We start from the raw sequence: 24907 nt of genomic DNA on the forward strand, positions 1-24907 counted from the left end.
ACGAAACGTCTTGCGAGTTCTTGCGAGTTTGTTTCCTTTTTCTTAAAGCTGCTAAGCCGTCAATAGCTGCTAAGCCGCTAATAGCCGCTAAGCCGCTAATAGCCGTGCTTCGCAAGACGAAAAAACCGCAAGACGAAGAGACTCACGGAACGGATTAATTTCGTCTTGCGAGGCACCACTGTACCTCAGATTAAAACAGTTTCAGGTTAAGAACGGACCTCTAGAACGAATTACGTTCTTAACCAGAGGTACCACTGTAATACATAAATTCCCAGGTCGCACAGAACAACTTTATACTTCCCTGCTTCTTCAGGATGAAAACCCAAATGCTACACACTCAGTTGCTAGCTAGATTCTTCGCTGCCATGATGGATATTTGTCGAAGGATGGTTTGCGCCACAAACTAGGCCCAAAATGCATGACCTGTGCTCCTTCACACTCCCTCCCTTAGAGTTGCTTTTAACTGTTTGTCCCTTTTTAAGTATGTTTGATATAACCTACTTTTAATTGCTAGTTTTTATTCCTTACCTGTTTTAAGTCATCTGTGTTCAGTTTATCCGTTATGTTTTATCTCATGCTGGTTTGTGACCGTAAGAAAGTTTGATACTACTGATACTGAAGGTTGGGAGTTCTAGACCATTCCCCTATTTTTTCATGGGCCTTATATTATACATATACCAATCAACCATCTCTCATGTATGCTAGGCCAAATCAAAGTCCATAACACTGGTTCATTTCTGGAAAACAAGGGATAATAATCGTAATTTAGTTTTGGCTTGTCCTTTTGCCTGAATCCTGGCCACTGAATATCTTGAAGATGTTATCCGTTACTTCAGTAACTGTCAACAGGGAAACTGCCTATGGAGTACAGCACTGCTTTACCATATCTTATAGAGATTTAAATATCTTTTTAAAATCATTACATATTTGCATTGTACCACACTCAAGAATAAGCAAAACAAGTCCTCTCATGAAATTGGGAAGTGACTTTCAAATCAGCAACTGAACAAGGAAGCCAGAGCTGAAAATACATTATTGCCTTGCAAAAAAAGAAAAGAAAAAAGGATTAACTGTGGTAGGATCTGTGCATTATACCAGCAAACACATGCTAGTCAATGTATATGTGTGGGCAAGGTGGCATTAACAAGTGAAGATTTAGTAAGTGGGGTGTGATGTTAACTAGTCTTGTATCAATCAAATAATCCCCCCAGTCCATTTTTACTCACACAGTCAAGCTTCTTACGGTCTCAAAACCCACATATGGATGTCAGGGGCATTTTGCTGACAAGAATAACAGGTGTGGGAAGGGTTTGTTTTGATTTCATAAATTTATATCCTGCCTTTGGGAACTTTTCCGACAAGGTGATATATGATAACCTATGAACTTTGCAACCATGTCCTGATTCTCTCTTACAATGTTCCCTCTGCATTAGTGTTTTTAGGCAAACATGGGCATGAGAACCTCATTTTATTATGTTTAGATCTACTACCTGAAGGTCTGGTGGCTCAACACCACAGATGAGGAACTGATAACTTCTAAGACTAATTGGGCCCGACAGTTCCCCACCCCCAAGTTAGCCTCATACGCATAAAAGGGGTTATTTACAACAACTGCAATTAAAATAAAGCTACTTACATGTATGCGGTTGGAAATAATGCATGCAGCCCAACAGCTCTCTTTTTTCTTTGTCATAGCAAATCCCACTGCCTAAGAGACAAGCTGCTTTTCGGTTTTTTAAAAAATCCTTGCCTCTTCAGCTGAGTTGCTTTAGGGAAAACCTCATATAAAACTCCATTCATATGCCTAAATAGGTTATCTGGATTGTTTCTAACATGTGCAACCACCTACATAAATGCATACTGAATATTTACTCAAAGGGCAGCCAGTTTTTCCCTTTTACTGGGTTAAAAAAAGCAGCTGCCAGGAGAACATGTATAGCATATTCATAATATAGTTACAATTCTGAAACCTCTTGTCTTTACATTACACTGTACAGTATTTCCACAATTTTCATACTGGGGAGGCCAAAATGCATTGGAAAGAATCTCCATCCTGCTGAAAAAACCCTACCACTTAAAGCTGATTTTATTTCTCTTCCAATAGGACACAATCCCTTGGGGTGGAGATTGTGCAGAAAAAAGTTCCTGAATGATTATACCCTAGCAGCTGTAATAAAAAAGGAGGATTCATTTGCTTTAGTAGACTCACATTTCAAAGAACAATACATTTTACCCACAGTATCTCCTGTCTGGCATAGTATCACAAGAAGTATGTTCCCATTTCTGCTATAAAACAGTATATTGTATAAAGATGCATATAAATAGATTTTTCACAGTGAAATGCATTGTTTTGCATCGTATTTATCACACTCACTAGGCAAATCCTTGCAACCCTTTACTGTCATTCTTTGTTCACCTTTGACTCATGTTTTGACATTAAAGGCTGTGACCCTTTGATACAAGCTTTTGAGAAAGGAGTTGAAAGAAGATAGTATATAGCCCAAGAAATCTGCAAGCATCAGAGTCAGGTATCTTCAACAAACCAGTTTTGCACCAGAGAGTATCACATTTCCCTCGCTAGAGAGCTATACTTCTGCCAGAAGTGTGGCTATGGAATTGTCAAAAAAGTTGTTGGATAGGACCCATCATAGTTGATCCTCTGCTATGCTGCACTACACTGTGATTCCAAAAAGAGCGCTTGACTTTCAAGGAGATTCTCACCCACATGAACCAAAACTGACTACTCTCAAGACAATATGAAAAGGTGCCTCTTGTCAGATTCAAGCCCCACAGCTTGAAAGTTTGAACTAATAGTGTGGATAAGCCCTTAGGTCTATTTGGTCTTTCAAAGTGAAAAAGAATGAAGTGTGCGCACTCACAGCAGGTTAGGTTTCACCTAGCTGTAAAGTATTTATCATTTTCAGTCTTAATAATAACGATTGATGGGCATGCCACTTAGTAGCTCTTCCAGCTTTCCCTCAGGTAGTTTTGTATGCTAATTTTATTGGAGACCCATAAGACTCTTACAGAAATCTAGTTCCTTGAGTGGGTAGGTAAAGGAGCTACTTCAATTAGCAAAAGTTTTCATTGGCAGTGTAAGTAATGCCCTTGGCAAACATTCCAGAACACCCCTCCAATATTGAGCTACAGATGTTTTTGCTTTTGTGACATTTAACCTAAGAGTAATTGAGGTCTTTCCCCTTATTGGAAGCTGCTGGTTGTTGCAATCTCATAGATTCTTGCTTATTTACTTAACCACTGCTTAGAAGTCACATTACACCCATCTAAAGGCAACTGCAGTAATCTTATGGTACAGATATCAAGGAGTAAAGCATACTGCATTCCTTTTGTAATAAACTATAAGCATGTTGGCTCATGAGTTTGAGTATCTAAATTAGACTAATTGGAAAGGGAGTTCTAACTAAAAAAAAAAAAGCTGAGAGAAACATTCAAGAAAGCACTGTGCACTCTGCTACTCAATCCCGTGTAGAAACACTGCACTTGTTGCTGCAAACAGTTTAACAGTGTGAAATTTTGCTTTATGCTGTGGAACACATTCAGAAGGGAAGGCTGCTAAAATGAAGTATCACCTCCTGCTTGTCCAATTCTACAATTTGTTTGAATGAGTCTGTATGCTGTGCTCTAACAAGTTGTCATTCTTTATGTTCATGCAGCAGTGGTTGCTACATATCCCAGGAAAGTTTACGTACTTCTTTTTCTTCAGTACGTACTTCTTTTTCTCTGTTTTCATCTATTTTCTTTTTGGCAACAAACAATCCTTTTGGCAGCTTATAATGATTAGTGAGGCGCATCCGTGTGTGGCAAATTATGAGTGCCTTTCTCACACAGTGCTGCCTGCTAAAACGTTTCTTCATAGTGACACAATGTTTCTTTTCCCCCAATTTAACACTGATAAGAGTCTGAATTGAAAGCTACTCTGGACCAAGGTTTTTTTTTTTTTTAAGAAGTCAAGTCTTTGTATATGAAGAATGCTGTTTCTCTCTTTCCCCGTCTGTAGTTGAATGGATATGGCATTTCTCTCATCCCAGAAGGCTGGTGCGAACAGCTCCTCTTTCTGCTTTGCAAGAGATGGCTGTGCTTGTTATGGCATCAGCTACTGATAAAACTCAGTATTCACCTCTCTCCAAGGGAAGCAACATGCTTGGCATAAACATTCACTTAATTGAAAGTGCTGCAGGTATGTGAATCTGCGTGAACTCACACGCGAGGCTCTATCCTATGAGAAAGCTCAAACAACATCTGCTGGTTATCGATGATGTGCAAGTGATGGACGTAGGGCTTCAGCTCCTGATGTTCTTTTTGGGGAACTTCATTTCCTAGACAAACGAAAAACGAATGAATGAGATCAGTTACTTTACAGCTTCTTCCCCCTGAACTCATGCCCAAAATGCAATTAACTACAGGCGTCAACATTTCAAATAAAAAAGAAGAAGTTTATTTCCAGACTAACTGTGATAATCAATTAAACAGATATGGCTGAGGATGGTGACTCTCCAAAGACTTCTAATTTCACCTGGGCCTAAGGCGATTAGCTCTGCAGATCTTCTCTCCTCAGATGACCTCTAAGCTAGCAAGTAACTTGTCTGTGCATACATTCTCTATATGTGTAGAAAAGGTCTATCAACTCAGACAAATAGCCTCAATCATGAATAATATGAACAAAATTGAAAATATGAACATAAAAAAGATTGCATCAAACAAGAAAGTTGATCCCTTTTCAGCATAAATCCTTTTAGTTCATTCATTGGATTATTTCTAAGCAGTCAACAAACAATAAACAATGGTGTATGTAAATGCCAGATGTACTGGTTCAGTTGTATTTCTCAAGCTTATGCTACAGTGAATAGTCTTTAAGATGCCCATCATGAGTCTCTGTTGCTTTGGGCAAAAAATGGTTTATTGCTGTCATATGGGCTGGTCAGAGAGACCTGCTATGAGGAAGGTTTTTATATTTGTTCAAAGGTTAGCTAAAGAGAGAAATCTTTACTCACCATACTGGTTGTGTCTGCAGTGCCTCAAAGACCGGACTGTGTCTGCAATCATGTGCTGTGAAGATAATATACAAAAGGCACCACTGAATATTAATCCAATAGAATATATATATATATTACAAAAAAAGCTACTCTGGTAGTTGTACAAGAAGAGCAGGCATAACTTTTCCTTTAGCATGGGAGGCAAGCCATATTCTCTTCCCATTTCCAGATTTTTTTTGGTGGGGGGGATGTGAAAATGTAAGATCTTCTAAGAGAAAGCTATCATGGATAACTTCAAGCATTGATTCAGGGCTGCTTTGATACGTTACAGGAGCAGTGGGAAATTATCTGAATTCTGCATGTATCTGTGGTATAAGAATTCAGTATGTGTGTGTTAACATCAGCATTGTTTACAAAAATGACTAGCAATCCAGGCAGGCCCCACATTTTTTCCATTAGTGAAATGACATTCAAATGAATGAAGCTTCTATCTAAATGGGGATTAGATGGCATGACATAAGAAGGAAGAGAATTCTTAACTTCAGAGAAAACATTCTACCCAGTATGCCTCTGGGATTGCAATAGTTGAGTATGAATAGTTATTTAAAAAGAGTTCATTCCTATGCTGTTCTTTTCTTAGGCAATATAGGTCACAGATGGCTGCACCGATTAGAGAGAGGAAAACCTTTCCAATTTCATTGCACATGTATGATTGGATCTTGGGCTGATTTGAACTGGCATAGATTCATGAAGCTACATTGATTTGCTCCAGCTGAGGGCTTGGTCCATAACGTTTTCCTGCAATTATTATTTGATCACAATTGCAATATAAGCAGAGGAGACATTCAACCAGACCCAAACAATTCTTAGTAGCTAAACTTGAAGCAACCTGTCTGAAATTAGCTCTCACTAGTGATATTATATATATATATATAAAAGCACAAACTGCCTAACTTCCAAAGAAGAAAAACTGATTGCCTACTAAAAAATTAGCCCCTGTTTTGTTTGGCATAATATAGATCATGCCACAGTTGTGAGTTATAAAAATGCTGTTGAATGGAATAGCTCTGTGGAAATGCCAGATTACCAATGTGCAAATCATATTTCTGATAATATGGCTCTGAAGTTGCCCTGTTTGCCAGACAAGCCACCAAGAACTCATAATGAGGCTCCTCCTTGAGATTCAAGAGAGCAGCTCTTCCTAGTTTTCTGCCTGGTGCAAAAACATGCCATTAATATAAACTTCGTATTAATATAAACTTCGAAGCAGCTACGAGTCTTCAGTTTTTGTCCCTTTATACTCTGGGAGCAGGAGGCGGGTGGCGCTGTGGTCTAAACCACTGAGCCTCTTCGGCTTGCAGATCAGAAGGCTGGCGGTTTGAATCCCCGCAACAGGGTGAGCACCCGTTGCTCGGTCCCTGCTCCTGCCAACCTAGCAGTTCGAAAGCACCCCAAGAAGTGCAAGTAGATAAATAGGTACCGCTCCGGAAGGGAAGGTACACGGCATTTCCGTGCACTGCTCTGGTTTGCCAGAAGCGGCTTAGTCATGCTGGCAGCATGACCTGGAAGCTATACGTCGGCTCCCTCGGTCAGTAAAGCGAGATGAGCGCCGCAACCCCAGAGTTGTCCGCAACTGGACCTAACGGTCATGGGTCCCTTTACTCTGGGAGCAGGATGAAAGAATGTGTCTTTCACTTGATTTCTCCATTGTTGTGCCCTGCTCTCAATAACTAATCCTGTTTTTTAGCCATACGGCACACCTGGGAGCATGCTTTCTTGCAGGCTGTGCTCCCCACACCAGCCATCTTGCTTCCCCCTCTTGCAAAGAACGTTAAGACAACCTTTGCTTAATGGTAGAACTGTTGGCTTGCCACCTTCTTATCTGTGACACCCTACTGCCCTGCAGCAGATTTGCCTCTTAAGATAGCAGCAGCAGTAAAATTTGCTAAGTATGTTGAAGACCTAAATGCTGGGGGTAAAGTCACAATAATGTGTGCATCAAGGGTTATTTTACTTTTCGTGCTAATGTGACACATTTCAAAGAGAGATCAATAAAGTTGTAGTCAGAGATAAATGTATTTGGGCAAGAAAGTACTTAATTAAATGCAGATACTATTTTATAAGCTCATTGGCAGACAAAAATTGTAATATAAATGTAATAAATTAAAAATACGCCGGCCCAAAATATCACAACACAATATGCAGTTCCGCTTGTAGACAGGCAACCCAAAGTCTGCAAGAAATATTATCACCTGACACTAGTGAAAACAACAAACTGGAATTTATATTATGATTTTTTCTTATGCAGATTCATTTTTTTATTGGACTAATCTTGTGTCCAATCTTTGAAAATATAATAAAATAGCATCTAGCTGAACCTTTGTTTAAAAGCTCATTATCCTACTGTTATTGTAGAAACTCTCAATGGAAAGCAGAATCAAATGAGGAATAAACAGTATCCCTGCTTCTAAAGAAACACTATTCAGAAAAACTAGAATTAACCAAAAAAAATTAAAAAATGGAATGTGGATAAGTGACAATGTAGCAAGCCTTCCATCCTGCCACAATATTGGACTTAAAAACAGAAAATGTTACCTACCAGCTTTTCAAAGTTAACAAGGTTATCCAGAAAAGTTTTATTCCCTTCATGTATAAATGTTACATCTAAAAAAAACAAGACAAACATGAAAATTTGTAAACTGCACTGTGATTCTTGGTTGAAGGGTGGTATAGAAATTTAATAAATATAATAAATAAATATCCCCCATTTTTACGCTACATGGCATGAAATGGTGACAGTAATGTAACACAGTGTTCCATTCTTCTTAAGATTTTCTCTGAACTGATCGGTGAAAAACTCTGAGTAAGGGGAAAGCCTCAAATTTTAAAGAACTGCGGGGGAGAGAAACAGTATTGGAAAAGCAGAAGTTCATGTATTGTCAATTTCTTGATGAAATCATGCACATTAGGTACTTTTCTCTTTTTTTTACATTACAAGAGATTCTGACTGACCATTAGGAAGAACTTTCTTACTATAAGAGCGATTTGACAGTGGCATGGACCACCTCAGAAGGTGGTAGACTCTGCTTCATTGTATGTTTTTAAACAAAGGCTGGATGGCCATTTGTCAGGGATTCTTTTGCTGGGATTCCTGCACTGTAGGGAGTTGGACTAGATGACTCTTGGGGTCCGTTCCAACTCTACAACCCTCTGTACATTATTGCATTATTTGCTGAAGAATTCATCTAGGAAACCAGAATGTGTGAATTTCGACTTTTTCAGTCCTTTAAAATATGTGTTCTTCCCCCCTCTCCACAGCTGAAGCACACATCTCCCTTACTTTAAAACCATGGTTCCCAACGTGGGGCACACACCCTACAGGGGACGATTTGATTTTTAAAGGGGGCAATTCGAGAATGTGTTAGACCAAGTTAATGGTCTTTCAGGCTTCCTCCATGCGAATAGGCGTTCACTTTTTGAATATTAAGAATTATATGTCACCGGGCGGGGGGGGGGGGATCAGGATTGTAGAGATGCGTAGGTGGGGCATGGCCAAAAAAAAAGTTTGGGAACCACTGCTTTAAAACAAACAGGAAATTTGTCCAACTTATAAGATCAGTAGCTTGAGGCTTCTGGGCAAAAGCTGACTATCCTGAAAGAAGCCACCTAGCACCCTAAAGAGCACATCTGTACATGGCAGCAGCAGCAGCAGCAGCAGCAGCAGAAGAAGAAGAAGAAGAAGAAGAAGAAGAAGAAGAAGAGGAGGAGTTTGAACTTGATATCCTGCCTTTCCCTCCCCTTAAGGAGTCTCAAAGCGGCTTACAATCTCCTTTCTCTTCCTCCCCCACAACAAACACTCTGTGAGTGAGGCTGAGAGACTTCAGAGAAGTGTGACTAGCCCAAGGTCACCCAGCAGCTGCATGTGGAGGAGTGGGGAAGCGAACCCGGTTCACCAGATTATGAGTCCACTGCTCTTCACACCACACCACACTGGCTCTCTTCTTCTGGTTAAGGGTCGGAGTGAACAAACGGGCATACCTGTTTATAGAGAAGGGTGGTCCCTTTCTCTTTTTTTTGGTAAGGAACACACCCACATATACAAATTTAGCAGTACAATATAAACAGCATCAATCGGCTACCTACTTCCTATTGGATTTTTCTTCAGACGTTAGCATAAACAAAGGGCTGCAACGCTGAAAATACCAAGACCACTAATGCGTTCCTTTGCTTTCTTAAACTTTTCAGAACTGGTCCCTTTGAAACAGGATGCCTTGGTTGATGCTCACTTTTCCACTCTTTCCACACTGCTGTGCTTTCTGTCAACCTCACCTCCTAGACTCAGGTGCCAACATTGCGTATTCTACACTCCCCGCTGCAATGCCTTGCCTGCCCTGTCACTAAGGCAAAATGGAGAAGGTGAAATTGTTACTGTCAATGCTAATAAAGAAGGCATTCCGCTGAAAAGCCTGAAGTGTGCTTTTTTTTTTATTAAAAAAACTTTAAAGACTGAAGTAAAAGCCTTATGAGGAACAGGGAGGGAGGAGAAAGAATGAAAAAAAAAAAGGATAGAAATTTGCTTTGCTGCCAACAACTATGAGCCTGGATAAATTCAGTGGAGCAGAAAATTGCATCTGAGCTGTATTGTAAAGAGCAAAACAGTGTTTTATTAAATATTTGAAAAATCAGCGAGATTTTCAAAAGCACTGTCTGTGAAACAACAGAGTTTGCTGTAGAAATTCAATTACTTAAAAAGGGGTATTGTTGTTGAGGTACTTTTTACCTATTTAAGAAAGGGGTTATTTCAAATTTCCTTTCCGACACCTGCTTTACTTACTCTTACTTAAAAGGTGTTAATTCCCTCCCACACTTCTCCTTGGAGGGCCCATTCAAGGCTGCTGGGGAGGGGGAAAGCACTTGATATAAAAAAGAAAAAAGGCACAGCTGCTTTTAAAATGACTGCTGCGGAAAAGCCGATAGGAGATGAGAAGCATCCAGTTTGGGACAAACCATCCTCCAGAAGTGAGGATGAAAATATTCAAAAACTGTCCAGAGAACTAGGCATTGGAAGTACACTGAAAGAAGCCAAAGCACTCTGGTGATGAAACATATGCCCCAAAGACATCTGCAGAGACAGACAAGACGATAAATGCATTCCTGCGCTAATGCTAGAAGCCTCCAAGTGAAGATGGGCAAGTTGAGGGGACTGGTCTAAAATAGAGCATAGAAACAGCTTACAAAATGGAAACCTGGTGGGATGGAGAAAAGCAGTGGGACATGGTTATTTTTGGAGCATCATGGAGGTACGTCAAAGAGGACACAGAATCCAACAATTTAGAAATGTCAAGAGGGACAGACTTCTTTGCAGGAGTGCTATGGGTGGTAATACCAGGCCTCAAGAATAATTTAGTACTGGGCATATACTAACACAGACACAGACAGAAAGAAACACACACACACACACACACACACACACACACACACACACACACAGTGCCCAAGGAGAATGAAAAAAGATGAGGCACCCAAAGGAGGAAATGTTGTCATCACCCTCAGATATACCAGGTATGTGCACGTTCCAGTCATGGCAAAGAGGTAAAATTTCTAGATACCCTAAAACAACTGTAACTGGGCATGGCTCACAAAACCCATTTAAGCCACACAACATTGTAGGTGACTGTGCTGACCTTGACCCTGACCTTTAGACTTTTTTCTTCTTTAAAGTTTGTGCCCTAAAACACAGCCTCTTCAAAGATGACTTTATAACTAAAGACTTCGTTGCAATATGTTAACACTCTCGAACAATGAATCCCATTGTGCTAAGGAGATGTTTCTTTATATGAAGATATGCCAAAGGGCTTTAATCCCTTTGCCTACAGAAAAGGGAAAAAGGCAGCCGAGGCCGTTCGTGGTGACTCAAAGGAGTCTCTACAAATAGCTTTCCAGAAAAGAGGGGTGGGGTGGTTAGAGAAGACAGAAACAAAGGCCGATTATAAATCGTAGGATAGAGCTATTGGAAGAAGCCGAGTGCTCAGCAGAATTGCAGGCACTGCAATGTGTTCCGTTAAAAGATGCACCCAAGTGTGACCTATATCCATTATACATAGCCTGTAGGGACTACAAGATCACAGGCACAAAACAGAGCAAGACATGCTGCTGAGAATTTTGGCTTAGCATTGCTAGTTAAGGCCTGAGGCGGCAGGAACTGAGCAAGCTGCTTTATGAAGAGGCAGTCCATAGGTCCATCTTGCCTGGTACTGTCTGCAACATGGACAAGTAGCTCTCAAGCAGCATGTCCCAGACCTACCAGGTATGGAAGCCTGCAGCTTCTGCATCCAAAGCATGCTGTTACTGAGCTGCGGTTATGCCTTAAAGCGGAGCTGCCTTACACTGAATTAGATCATTGGTTCATTTAAATCTGTACGCTCACTTTTGACCAGCAGTGGGGCTCCAATATCTCTCTTTATTTTTTAAATGAAGATACTGAAGATTGAGGATGAATGCAAAGCATGTTCTGTAGAGCTGAGCTATGGGCCCTCCTAATTTTATCCTCCACCATCCAAGGCTGAAGGCAGCAAAAGGTGCAACAGAAGATCAGCGGTCATGAAAAAAGCACAGCAAAATCTCAGGGTCATCAGAAAAAGGGGGGAGCAGGGAACCTATCAGAATTAAAGATGGCCAGCCTACAGTAGGGTGGAATTTTACTTTTGAACATGCACTCTCCTTAATCAGGACATCTCACTTATTGGACGACAGAAACAGGAAAAGAACGGCTTTTTATTAAGCTAACTTTTGAATTCTCAGCTGAAGAACAAAAGGGTTTCTAGACGCTATCTTAGGTCTCATCTTATCTTACAGTTCCATTATTCACCCTCTCTGCTGCCACTCTTGTCAGCACATAATCTCTCTTCTTGATCCTTGGTTTCTCCGTCCATAATGTGCAACATATATCTGTTATCAATATGCACAGCTGCACTGCATTCAGTTACCCTTGCACTCGCTGGTAAACTGCACAGAACAGCAGCAATACGCTTAAAAATTTATCTCACCCATTTGGTACTCATACATAATGTTAGGAAGATGTTTAATGTGGACAAACTGTATTACCTTTAAGGAGCAAAGGCATGAAGGGGATTTTCGGTGACTTCATTTTCTTGAATGCATCTCTGTAGGCTTTGTGATTCAAGGAAGGGTCCTACCGAAACAATTTGATTGCGATGAAAGGAAAGAAGAAAATCAATACTCTTTCTAAAGGATGGCAATTTGTAATCTGTTACACACCCACAAGCTCAATATGCTTTAAATATAAAAGGTTTCCTTGGAAAATGAGGCAGATAAATGTTTCTCAAAGAAAGAGGACTGACTGAGTGAAATAAGAGGTCATTCACTCTAGGGGCTAATAGAGAGTTTGGAGCTACATATGTCTGAAGTAAGCTAAAAAGCTAAGGATCCCAGCTTTAGATGATGAGGTTTACATCAACCAAGGGCTGATGAAACTCTAGATCTAGTTGAACTGCCACACCTATTATCTCTGACCATTGGGCATCCCAGCTGTCGCTGATGGGAACTGGAGTCCAACAATATCTGGAGGGCCACAGGTTCCTAATCACTGCATTAAGCTCTGGAAGAGAACAGCTGGAGAAATCAAAGTCTTTTCTGTAGAAAGTATACTTACTGTCAAACTTTCAAGTTCAGCAAACAGCTTCTTAAACTTTCCAGGGATTCTCTGCAATACACAAAAAAATATCAAAGGGAATGGGATTCGATAGGGGGTGAATCAAGTATGCTGAAAAGTATTTAATATTTCTTTCAGTGACTAGCCATAATAAAAAAACTCATAAAAAATCAAGTTGCTCATCATGAATAATGTTTAAGAGTGATGCAAATCCTTTTGCATTTTGAGACTGCCCCTCTCATAATTCTTTTATAATTGCTTCCTAAAATCTGTGTTCATTTTATTCACTAACATCTCTGTCTGCCTCATTTGTCTTAAGGCCTCTCTGATTATTTCATTTTAAAAAGTAAAACGTATCAACAGTATATTAGTGCTAGCCTGAACTGATACTAAAATCTCCTTGGAGCAGTGGGGATAGCTACGTTTCAGGGGGAAAGCTAGCTTTTCTGATTTTATTATTTTAAATAGGGAAGAATTGTGTCCTCTGCATCTATCTCCCAATGTCATCCCAAGATTTAAAGGAACCACTTGGAAGTGGGCCCTCAGTACCTGATTGTGCACCATGCTGACCTGATGGTTCTTCCATCACCCTCAAACTCAGGGAATGACTCCTGTTGCAGCTTCTCCTATTTCACAACAACGCAGGAGCATGTGACAGAAGACTCTGTTACAATCCCTTTGAGGATTACAGACAGCTCTCTAAGGGAGGGCAGAGCTGCTTGGAAGGGTTCTACCATACCCTCTTAAGCCTTCAAACAACTCTGGTCTTTGTGGGAAATTGCCATCAAACATAACTAGCAAGCTTAGGCATAGTTAAGGCACGAAGGGGTTAAGACCACAGAAATGTATTCCTAGAATCAGCTAGGTCACACCCCTCACCTGAAAGGAAGTTAAGTTTTCTCCTTTGTTCATTTTCTTTCCTCATGTGAACTCGCCAAGATAGGACAAGCCTGAGTTTGCTCGCTACATGCTTAGACCGCATACTTAGAGCTATTTCTGTATTTTGTAAACCCAGTATTTCTACCTGTGTTCTGCATGAGACAACATACGAATCCAACCTTTGGCATTTGTAAGTAAAGTATTTAAACTTACTAACCGTGTGGTCTGTTTATTGTGGGGGGGGGGGGGAAGTGCTATAAGTGGCTAGAACAGGTTATTGTAAAGGTCTATCAGACTATTATTCCTACGCTTAACTGTGCTGCATCATTTTGTGTTTTTCAATTCTCTGCTGGGGGCTCTCTCGTGATGGAAAGTGTGTTTAGCTCCATACTTTAGACCTGGGGATCCAGCCAATTCTTTTATCAATTACCCCACATGGGGCATCCATATATCTATCCCCCCCCCCCCCAGTATTTTGCTAAGTCAACATCTTTAGCACTTTAATCCCCACTCATCTGCTAATGAGCAGAAATTAAATCTTGCTTCCTTGACTGCAGAATCTTGTTCCCTGCTGGGAACAGGGCACACAATCACTGCATGATTAAACCCTGTCCTCCTGCTCATCAGCTGATGTCACAAGTGATGTCAGCTGGAGAGTGGGTGGGTGTGATTTGGGGGAAATGACCTCATGAACCAAATTGGCCTCCTAGGTGTGCCAAGGTTGGCCTGTGGGCTGCAAGCTAAAACAAGAATTTTAATGAATTTTAAATACAAAATACTTGTATTACCTCCCAGGTCTGAGAAAGCCGACTGACGGATGCAGTGTTGAGACCCATAACAATGGCAAAGAATGAATTCAGATTTCTTTGGGCTTTGCAGCTATGAAAATAAAAAATACAAAAAACAAGCACATGGTGTAACTTTCTATATATTCAAAGTCTTAATACTACTAGCGTGGAGAGGCATGGTAGATTAACTGTTCCAAGTATAGTAACACTAAGTTCTGTAGTGACCCAATTAGGTGCAGGCCCAATAAGATGCCCCCCAAATCACTGTTTTTCCCTGTTCCTCAATTTTAATGTAACCACTAGCCCCTTCAAAGGTGCTTCCAGAGTTCTTGTACCTGTATGCAGTCTGTTTCCCAGATCTGTGGCTGCCCTGACACCATTTTTGTTTTACTTAAAGGGACAATGCAGGCAATCTTCTTATTTTTTAGCCCTACTGACAGTCCCCTTAGTATGTGTAGTGACATTTGACTTTAAAAACAACTGAGGATTTAAGACTAATAGAACAATCCTATGCAAGTCCCACTTGCTCAATGGACCTGACCCCATTTTTACGATTGCAGCCTGAGATTTGTGGCTGTGCATTCATGTGAATTTGCACATTTCACTTGTGCCGAGGAAGAGCCAAGCGGCTGCTTCTTGTACTCCATTCTTAATAATAGTTGCACTGTCCCTGAGGTTCACTGCCCTGTGCAATCAAACTGGCTGTGCTCCCCTAAATCCACCTCTGAAATTCATTCACATCTTGGATTATAATACAGAGATATGATAGTCCAAGTGCAGCAATAAGCACAGAAGTTTCACTATATTTATTAGAAACTGTGGCATACTTCTTCCAAATGTTTCATTTTTCTATTATTAAGATTCAAATGTCTTCTCAAATCTACCAATCATTAACAAGCAATCATGTTTCTGTTTCTTTATCCTGGAATTAGTATTGCTTAGTAGCACAGCTCTGAGCTTATCTAAATTAAATCTCTCCCAATGTTGTTTACACATATGCCTACAATCCTGAATCATTTTTCTTTTTCTTTTGCAACCTCCAGTTTATTTTGTTGTTTATTGACACAAATTTAATTAATGTGCAACCTATATATTCCCCTGATCATTTATTAGCTACCTTTGGTCACATTTGGATTATCAAACAGGTGCTTCCTGCTTGTCTATGTAACTATGTTCCACATAGCAATTGCATTAACAATGGTAGTGCTGTCTGGTGGGAGAATTTCACTTTCTCAGCAACACAAAATTGCAATTTACATGCTTGGAAAATGCAACTCAAGAAACACTGCTGCAAAAATGGATGGATTTCATGCATTTAATGAGTGACATTTGCAGAGTATACTGCATTATAAATGGATTATCTAGAAATACTTTTTTACTTGCTTATCTGCAAGTTAATAAAATAGTTGTATTTTTCACACTAAGCTACACAGATGGGAATTCCTATTCCATGTATTTCATGTATTTTAGGGTTTTATGTCATGCTCTTCAAGAAGTTTCCAAGGTGGGGTATAAATGCACAGTATACTTTAACTAATCTGAAGGAACAGTTTTAAAAATGTATTTTAACTGAATGCCAGTGTACTAAGTTGATTGATACTAGAATTGCTGAGCAAATGAGGTAATACATAGACAACATATCCATGTTTTAGTCCAGATGACAAAACATTTGGTAACTTTTGAGTACCTAATTGAAGTGGATCATGAAGAGTTCCCTGTCAGCAACAACAGGGAATGCAAAAAAGAGAGCATTTTACTGATTCATAGTTTAATGTTGTTTAAGACTACAACCCGCATGCTGAACACAGAAGATATGAAGAGTAAAACAAGAAAGAGGTTCTACACACAGAACTCTATCTCTGTGTACACACACACTAAGTTCTATGGTCTATCTGTGATCTATATATAGGTGTGCGCTGAATCTTTTAAAAATATATAATCATTTTTATTAAAGATTTCTTAGTTTACAAAAATATGTGCATTGTTTTTTCTACAGATCAGTTTCATTTGTTGCGAGACATTAGTGTTGCATGCAGTATAAGGCTGGGAAGTAAAGAGGGGTGGAGGGTGGGGCTGCTTCTATTCTTCTACTTAGTGTATGTGTGGGGTTTTGTGTCAGAGTCACTTGTGTAGGTTCTCTTTCTATTCACTTATTAGCTTTCCTTGGTGGTGAAAGAGGTTGAGGGGTGGCCTAAGGCGTGGTTGGTTGGTTGGTTGGTTGGTTGGCTGTAGTGATATTTGTTTATGTGTGTGTGACTGTGAGGGAGTGGATTTTTGGATCAGGTTAGCTATATTGATTCATATGCTGTTAGCGGATTCTTGTTGTTGTCTTGTTGGGCTATGTTTGTGATGAAGGGGAACCATACTGGAGTGAAAGTGTCTTCCTCCATTTGTCCCCGTGTCAGTTTCAGTTTATTGGTTAGCTTTTCTAGTAAGGCCGTTTCCCATACAATTTGATACTATTGGTCCATGTTTACTCCTAACAGTTCTCTCCAGTGTCTGGTTAGGATGCTTCTGGCTGCTGAGAGTAGGTGGGTTATGAGCTCTTTATAATGTAAGTGGGCATTATTATTGGAAGATGTTCAGTAGGGCCAGTTCTGGGGTGGCTTCTAATGCCCGCCGGTTCTTCTTTTTTTTAATCTTCCACTACAGTCTGAACAATCTATACTATTGCTGTCCCAGCTGCGTCTTGGCTGTGAAAAGCTCACATTATTAAATTTGTGTGTGCGTGTGTGTTTAAGACAAAATAGTCTGTCCTTGCCTCGCGTAGCATTTTATATGCACATCACAAAGTACTAGTCAAATTCATGGCATAGCAACACACCTTTCTATCATTTCATTATCCTTAAGTACAGTTTTAAAAGACTGAATGTGAATTCAACATTGACATTGGTTGAAACTTACTGAGAAGCAATTTTAACGAACTTTTTCACTAGCTGTACACGTTTACAGAGCTGGTTGCAAAGGAGAATTTCTGTAGCAACCCAGAGTTGAACTTCATTGCATCTTTGAAGCAGAAGACTAAGATTCACAGTGTTTTCCCCATTGCCCTTTCTGCTGAAGGTGAAGTATATCAGCTCTTGCTGGAAGACAGTTAAAAGAGTAATTAGGCTTTTAAAAAATGCAAATGAGAATTTAACCATTCTGAAAAGTGTAACTGTTGATACTTGGCCAGACAACTCCTTTTAATAATTTATGAACGAACCTCAAGCAGTTCAGAAAGAGTCCAGAATTTCAAGTAATCTTGTGAGATTTTCAGCAATTATCCTCCTGGACATAGTTATGAAAAATGCAAGAACGGTTTGTTTCCAACTTGGCATCCACTAATTGCTGCTATAGGTTTCAATCTGAGAACTAATGACAGCCTGATGAACTCTGTTCTTTTTAGTTCCTCAAAGTCTCAAGTAATTTAGATTTTTAAAATTAATTTGGGTGGCAGTAAAAATTAGCTCCATTAAGCAATGAGAGACACTTTGCATTTTACTTATGCACACGAATTTTGGTTCAAAGTTTAACCCATTTGTATCCTGCCCTTGTATTGGTCACAGAAAGTTGCATACTATGAGATGACCAGAAGAAGGCATTACATGAGCAAACATTTGGTTGAAAACAGCCCAAACTGGAGAACTGAGCACTGATTACAGCAAGCATTTCCATCCATTGCACCTTACCTCATGAACCAAGTTGAAGAGACTCCAGTCAAAATTGGTTAATTCCAAAGCAAGGTCCCACGTGTTAATTCCCAGAATTCTCACTGACCTTTGTTGGGCTTCCTCATTTTCAGCAAAAGGGTTCTAAATCAATAACAGATTGAAATAGTTCCTGAACAAGCATACATAATTGAAATCTTGACCATAAAGCAATGTTTTTTCAGTACCTTGTCTAAACTGTTTGCCTTGAAAGAATTATGGGCCCCAAGACTGAATTAGCTTTCAATACTAAGGAGATCAATCCATTCTTATTGCATTAGGCAACTCCACCACTCTTAAGAATCAATTACACACACACAGACACACACACAACACAACACAACACAACACAACACAACACAACACATCACAAAAAACCATAAGCCCAGTTCAGGCATAAAGCTTGTGCAGAAAATACAAGCACAGGTAAGTGACATCAGGCCACACATATTGTGCCCTCTCTGTTTCCCCAAGTTGAAAAAGGAACATCTGAAGGGGACTTCTACTCATGCTCACCTGAATGCTCATGGAAACCTCAGTGTGATCAGACACAGTGTTTCCAATCATGCAGGGGTTATATATGCACTGAAGTGAAAGCAGGTAAATATTCATCTTCAGATGTTTCTACTCTAGCCAGAAAGGTTGGAAGCTGAGAGAGTAGAAAGAGTGCTTATGCGGGCAATGGGGACAGAACTGGTACACATGGCCCTATGCCCCATGCTCCCATTAATATTTATGACTCAGACATAATACCTGAGGAAGGGGGGAGATGGAGTATGCATTTAAAGATGAATTGATCAATTTCACACTTTCTGAAATATGATAATTGAAACAACTATCCTCTGAAATTGCACTTATATATATAATTTGACTGATTGATTGAACTTTGTCAGCCAAACAATGTTTACAAAGATGCAAATATACTGGGAATGTGTGCATAAAAACAAATATATTAGTGAAAATAACATGCAAAAATGCATTGTATTGGGAGAAATTGCTTGCAGAAATGTGTGTATTAGTCGAAACTGTAGTTTGAAAGTGTTTATTAGGAGAAATTCACACTCATATGTTGTTTTACTGTGTTTTTATATATGCTGTAAGCCGCCCAGAGTGGCTGGGGAAACCCAGCCAGATGCACAAGATATAAATAATGAAATTGTTGTTGTTGTTATGGTTGTTGTTGTTATTATTGTGGATGTTGTTATTATTATTAAGCTAATAATAAATAAGAATTTTCATGAGGATTAAAAAAAATAAATCCCAAATTTCTGCAAAATGTGGAGAGCTGAATTTAAGAATGGAAAAATTAGAAACCGAGAGAACAAAAATGGACAGATCCTGTCATTCCTAATAATGCCTCAACACAGCTATACTGAAACCAACATCTCAAATGTGTTTGGCCTATGAACTGAATTTCTACACCAGCGAGGTTTGTGTTCCAAGTAAAATGTTTTATTATGTTCAACAGAAAACAAATGCATTATATTTTATAGTACGAGTGCCAAACATGGTTCCATTCAGAATCCATGATAAAAGACTTCATAAAAAAAAAAATCTATGATGAAAAATGATTGATTCGAGACACACTGGACATGAAGACATTTTTTAAAAAAGAAAATGAAACAGCTGTCCCTTAAAGGTGAGATTGGCTGTTACTTGTGCACATTTAGATTGCATCTGTTTTCCAAAGCGAGTAAAACCAAAGCTGTTATCTATTAGTTCTTAAGTTGATATGACACCAAACTCCTAGCAGGTATACACAGCATATGAGTGATATTTTCTTCTAAGACAAAGGCTTGTATTCAACACCAAAGCAGTTAGTATGAATGCCCTCTCCCTCAATGAGAAATGCCAGTTTCCATTTGACGGAATTACCCATCTTAAGATGCATGTAGTGCAGGTGTCACTTAAAACAAAATTCACAGTATAGATAAAACATATCTCTATAAGGCTTTGGTAAAAATAATTAATCTCATTTTCTAATAATGTTTTCCTGGCTGTAAAGGTTGTGTAAAAAGCTGTGACGCGAAGTCCACGGGATTTAACTGTGCAATTTAAATGCTTTTTACAGCCATACAAAGAAAACACATTAGATGAAGCCAGCACATTAGACAGAGCCTCATTTGGCTTTTTACTACCTTCTCAAGACTCTCAGCTGATGTAGACTCAAGGCTTCAACACCAGCTGTTTTTTCTCTCTCCCTTCCGAGGCTTTATTCTAGTCCAATGAAGAGTTCTAGGGAACTCAAAAGCTTGCACATTATTTTGGAACACTTTGCTTGGCCTAATAAAGGTACCTAGCATGGTTTTTAGTACAGCCTTACAACTCACAGCTACTTTGGGTACTGAGGGAAACAGAAGATTTTGGAACCCTGCACACACAACCTTACCAGAGTATCTGTCAGATTCTTCCGAAATACGAACATACGAGCCGACGATTCAAGGGATTTGGAGATTGCCAGGTCATTTGGTTGTAATTCATGCTTTTCTTTAGTATAGAAGAAAAACAGAAATATTGACATATTTTGCAGAACAAAATGCATTCTTACAGTCAGAATTCACTGTATCTATCATAAGTACATCTATGCTTCTTATAGTTTCTGAAACCACTAAGAGTAGTTTCTCCAGGAATTTATCTATCAGCCCAATCTCATTCACTTACTACTACTCCCCTACTGGCAGATGATAACTAAATCTCCCATTGCTCCTGTTGCTTTCAGGTCCATCTCCTGTCTTTACATCCCTGAACTGAATGGGTATAACAGCTCTTGACCTACTGCTGTGCGGCTTATGCAGCAAAAGTGCCTCATTAATATGGGCAGAAAACAGTAAATAGTAAACATGTTAAAACAAAGCAGTCTATATGTGCCGGGCACACACATGTACACCTTTGAATCTACACTGTGTAATATATCCACTCAGTTGCCTTTTGATAAACCCCATCACATTTTCGGTTTAACCATTTTCTATGCATTTTCCCCGTATAATATCATGATGTAACAAAATTAAGTGTATTTCCGGGGACTCTAAAATCCTACTGTAAAATACCAAAGCCAGGCTGATCAAACAGATCAACTGCAGTAGTCTAATTCCCACCCACCCCCAAAGGGGCAGTTAATTGGGCCTTGGTTGTTGTCTTTTAAAGAATTAAATATGAAAACTTATTTCTCACAATGATGTGTGGACTCTAGGCAGGGGTCTTTTAAAACTGAGGGGGGGGGGGGAAACCCCATTACTTACATTGTCTTACAAAACATACATTTTTCCAGAAGTCGTATTTTTTCAGTTTCCTCCCCCTTCTTTCCTCCATGTACAAATACACTTCAGCTAGTCCAAAGGGGAAATATCTCTTTCACAGTCACGTCCCTTTTTACAGCTACCTCTCAGGTTAGCTTAAATTATGAACTGGGAGATTTATCTCTTAATGGCAAACCTTATAACATGTTTCTGAACACGAGAACACTCCTTTGCAATCCAGACCCGATGTGGAAATACATTATCCAACAGTACCAAAGAATTAGCAGTTGCCATGGAAACTCCTCTCTGCTAAGTAGCTCCTTATTGTAACTATGGTCATCCAGCTGTGGACCCATAGGGGAACAGCCCTATCCTTGCACTAGAAAGTGCCAGCCCTCTCTTTATAGATAAGATACAGAAAATGAAGGAGAATAAAACTGGGTCTACTGATAGCTGAAAATAATTTACCCCCAGAGAATGAAAGAGCCACCAGAGCCAAGTCTTCCTGCGAATGCTGGAGCTTTTCTGCTACAATTTTCAAGATCTCTTGAGCTGAAGTGGATACTTTAGTTTTTACGCTGACATAAGAATGTTCTGTTATATACACACGACAAAAAACTGTGAAAAGAGAGAAAATAATTCAATCAACAGACAGAAGCAGATTTCACTGAAGGGTGCAACATCTCCAAATTGCTGGGATGCTTTGGCTAACATCTGGTTTGACAGCTATTCCTCAACAGCTGAAGCCACAGCTGCTGCCACATGGACCTACAGGCACATTTCCTAGAAAAATGCAAGGACAAAAAAACCTAATACTGCTTCCAGACCAAAACCAAGTCACAATTTGAATGTGTAAAATGCTATACTGGCAATAAAGGTGACCCCTGGATGGTTAAGTCCAGTCAAAGATGACTATGAGGTGCGGTGCTTATCTCGCTTTTCAGGCTGAGGGAGTTGGCGTTTGTCCACAGCATTCCAGATCATGTGGCCAGCACAACTAATCATCTTCTGGTGCAACAGGATACCATGACAAGTGCCAGAGCGTGTGGAAATGCCATTTACCTTCCCACCACAGCAGTACCCATTTATCCACTTGCACTGGCGTGCTTTCAAACTGCTAGGTTGGCAGGAGCTGTGACAGATGAACAGGTGCTCATCCTCCTGTTGCGCAGATTCAGACCACAGCACCACCATTCTGGTTTCTGTCACTGGTTTCCGTCACGGTGTCCCGTTGCACCAAAGCGGTTTAGTCATGCTGGCCACATGACCCGGAAAGCTGTCTGCGGACAAATGCTGGCTCCCTTGGCCTGAAGCGAAATGAGCACCACACCCTATAGTGGCCTTTGACTGGACTTAACTGTCCAGAGGTCCTTTGCTTTTTTTTTTTTACTGGCAATAAACCTGACCAGCACAGTATTTAGTTCTTCATGCAAAGGACACCCTTCTTCAGAGAGGATAGCTATGCTGGGGAAACATTACCCATTAGCATTCTCTCCTTAACTGGATCGTTTTATTTTCATAAATCAGCTTGGGGGGGCGGGAGAGCTAGAAAAGTACTCTAGCCAATGAATGAATTCATAGCAATGACTGGCATTTAGGAAAGCAAATCTGGCCCATTAGACAAAGAGGAAACTAGAGTGAATACCCATTATTTATCTTGGCTTGTTTTTAAGCAACTTAAGTTGGTATTAAGTTGGTGGAGATGTGGTGCACTATAGAAAACCATTCAGATATCCAGAATCTTAGTGTAGCTGTGACTGGGGAGCAGTGCATCAAATCAAAAACAAAAGATAATAGCAAAGACTAAAGCTCCTGATCTTTCTAACTCAGGTCAAAAACAGTTTTTAAAAATGCTGTTGATGCCAATGCAGATACCATCCATCATTATCAAACTGCAGTAGGCAGGAGCACAGATGAGAGAGTGTGGGTTACGCCAGTCCTGAAAAGTGTTGTTATACTCATTTTGCTGACAGGAGTGGGATGGATATATATAGGAAAACACTGAAGTGTAGTCTAGTATTGTTAAGCTACCCAGGGAGGTATGAAGTACAAGGGGGAGGGGCTATGATGCTTATTGTAGCAGCAGTGCAATTGATTAAGGGTTGGGGGGAGATGAAATTAGCCAGACAAAGTACTGAGGTTTTCAGCAGTAAGCCAAAAGCAGTCATCTGGGCGCCAGATTCACCACTAGATGGAGAGCAGGTCTATCAATTGACAACCAATGAAGGAATACAACTTTTTCAGAGGTCAGGTTTAGCTACCCAGGCTGTGTAACCACTCAGTCAATTCCTGCCGATGCCCATGCTGATTAGAGTTGTCCTATCAGCCCCAGTCAACATTGATAATGGTCAGGAATGATGGGACATTTGGAGGGCCACAGGTTACCCAATCAATCATGTTAAAGGCCGAACATATAATCTGGCAACTCAGGTTTCATCTTTAGCTGAGTTAATATTAAACTCTTAAGGCATTTCACCTGAAAGGTTGAAATGTAAATACATGAAATGATCCCAATATCCAATTTATTTTTCAAACTATTATATATTTTCACCTCCACCATGTGATTTTTTTATCCTTATTATAGATGCTGGGAGAAAATTTAATGTAGCAGTTGACACTTTACATTTCCATAGGAAGAGAGCCATATTTGACACAAGACTAAACATTATTTTCATTGCATTGGATGCTTTTCACCTCATAGCTCTATGGTCTTTTAAGTGGTTTTACCTTTGTCACTGAAAACGGTTCTTTATTTCCAACATATATGCAGAAATATAGTATAATGACATCCTCCTTGTTTCCTTTGCTCCACATCCATTATGCTTACCTTCCTCTGTTTCATTCACAGTCCCTCTGTTCTGGAGCCAGTTCTCCTTGAGACTGAACTGATGTAAAATGGCTTTATGCTATGAGGGAGGGAGGTGGAAGAAAAGAAAAATGAACAAAATGCAATTACTGAAACATTGAAAATAAATCTGACTGCAAATGGTTGGGCGGTTTAAAAAAAGAAAGAAAAGGGAACAAGAAATCCACCTCCCCTGTTTGGGCTAAATAAACTGGGAGCTATCATTTTGGACAAGTGGAAGTAGTACAAATTTGAAAGAATTCTGAGAATAACTGCAAGAAGGTTTTGTAATAAATTTCAGCACAATCTTATTTTCTGCTTTCTATGCTTCCACCGTCATATTTTGAAGAGTATTGTACCCCTAAGCTTTAATATAGTGAACGCCTTGACCACAATATCACATTTCCACAGCAACACAGTCTGGCCTAAATTTTTGGATAACATTTTCGTCTCTCTCTCCCCCCCCCCCTCTCTCTGGGTAACATTCTCCCCTCTCTCTCTCCCTCTCTCTGTCTCCCACACACACTACACAACACAACACAACACCCTCTATTCCAACAGAGCCCCCTGACATTTGCAATCAGTATCTCTTACAGATTTGCTTGCTGAAATCTGCTCCATTTCAGAGCTGTCTAACTTGAAGCAGGCAAGGACATGCTGACTGGGTTTTGCTGAATTCTGGCATCTCAGAACAGACTAGTTAAACACTAATAATGCCAGAGCGACTTTAGCTTAGCTTGCATGACTAGAAGCAGAGGTGAACTGTCAAGAACAAATGCTTTTAGCAATGCTACCTGTACAGAA

General features: G+C 39.9%; 1 protein-coding gene and 2 long non-coding RNA genes across 4 annotated transcripts in view; 2 read left to right on the forward strand and 1 right to left on the reverse strand.

Annotated features, from left to right (window-relative positions):
- The window catches only part of LOC144329323 (uncharacterized), a 349880-nt gene that overhangs the window by 36502 nt on the left and 288471 nt on the right, over window positions 1–24907 (forward strand). The window lies entirely within an intron of this gene.
- RAPGEF5 (Rap guanine nucleotide exchange factor 5) overlaps window positions 2153–24907 on the reverse strand; it is a 122111-nt gene continuing 99356 nt past the window's right edge. For both annotated transcript variants that reach the window (XM_028750093.2, XM_077937004.1), the window contains exons 16-26: window positions 24086–24164; window positions 21727–21876; window positions 20412–20509; window positions 18005–18127; window positions 17238–17416; window positions 14334–14424; window positions 12667–12717; window positions 12099–12186; window positions 7594–7658; window positions 5013–5067; window positions 2153–4337 (exon numbers count right to left, since the gene is read on the reverse strand). In XM_028750093.2, the coding sequence (XP_028605926.2) occupies window positions 4219–4337; window positions 5013–5067; window positions 7594–7658; window positions 12099–12186; window positions 12667–12717; window positions 14334–14424; window positions 17238–17416; window positions 18005–18127; window positions 20412–20509; window positions 21727–21876; window positions 24086–24164 (1098 nt within the window). In that variant the 3' untranslated portion in view covers window positions 2153–4218. The remainder of the gene's footprint in view (window positions 4338–5012; window positions 5068–7593; window positions 7659–12098; window positions 12187–12666; window positions 12718–14333; window positions 14425–17237; window positions 17417–18004; window positions 18128–20411; window positions 20510–21726; window positions 21877–24085; window positions 24165–24907) is intronic.
- On the forward strand, window positions 4090–9344 carry LOC114607165 (uncharacterized). The gene is made up of 3 exons (XR_003709097.2): window positions 4090–4198; window positions 5635–5777; window positions 9240–9344. It is a non-coding gene; the product is annotated as an uncharacterized LOC114607165 (long non-coding RNA).

The sequence above is a fragment of the Podarcis muralis genome, chromosome 12 (genome assembly GCF_964188315.1).
Source record: "Podarcis muralis chromosome 12, rPodMur119.hap1.1, whole genome shotgun sequence".
In the NCBI taxonomy this organism is placed as follows: domain Eukaryota; kingdom Metazoa; phylum Chordata; class Lepidosauria; order Squamata; family Lacertidae; genus Podarcis; species Podarcis muralis.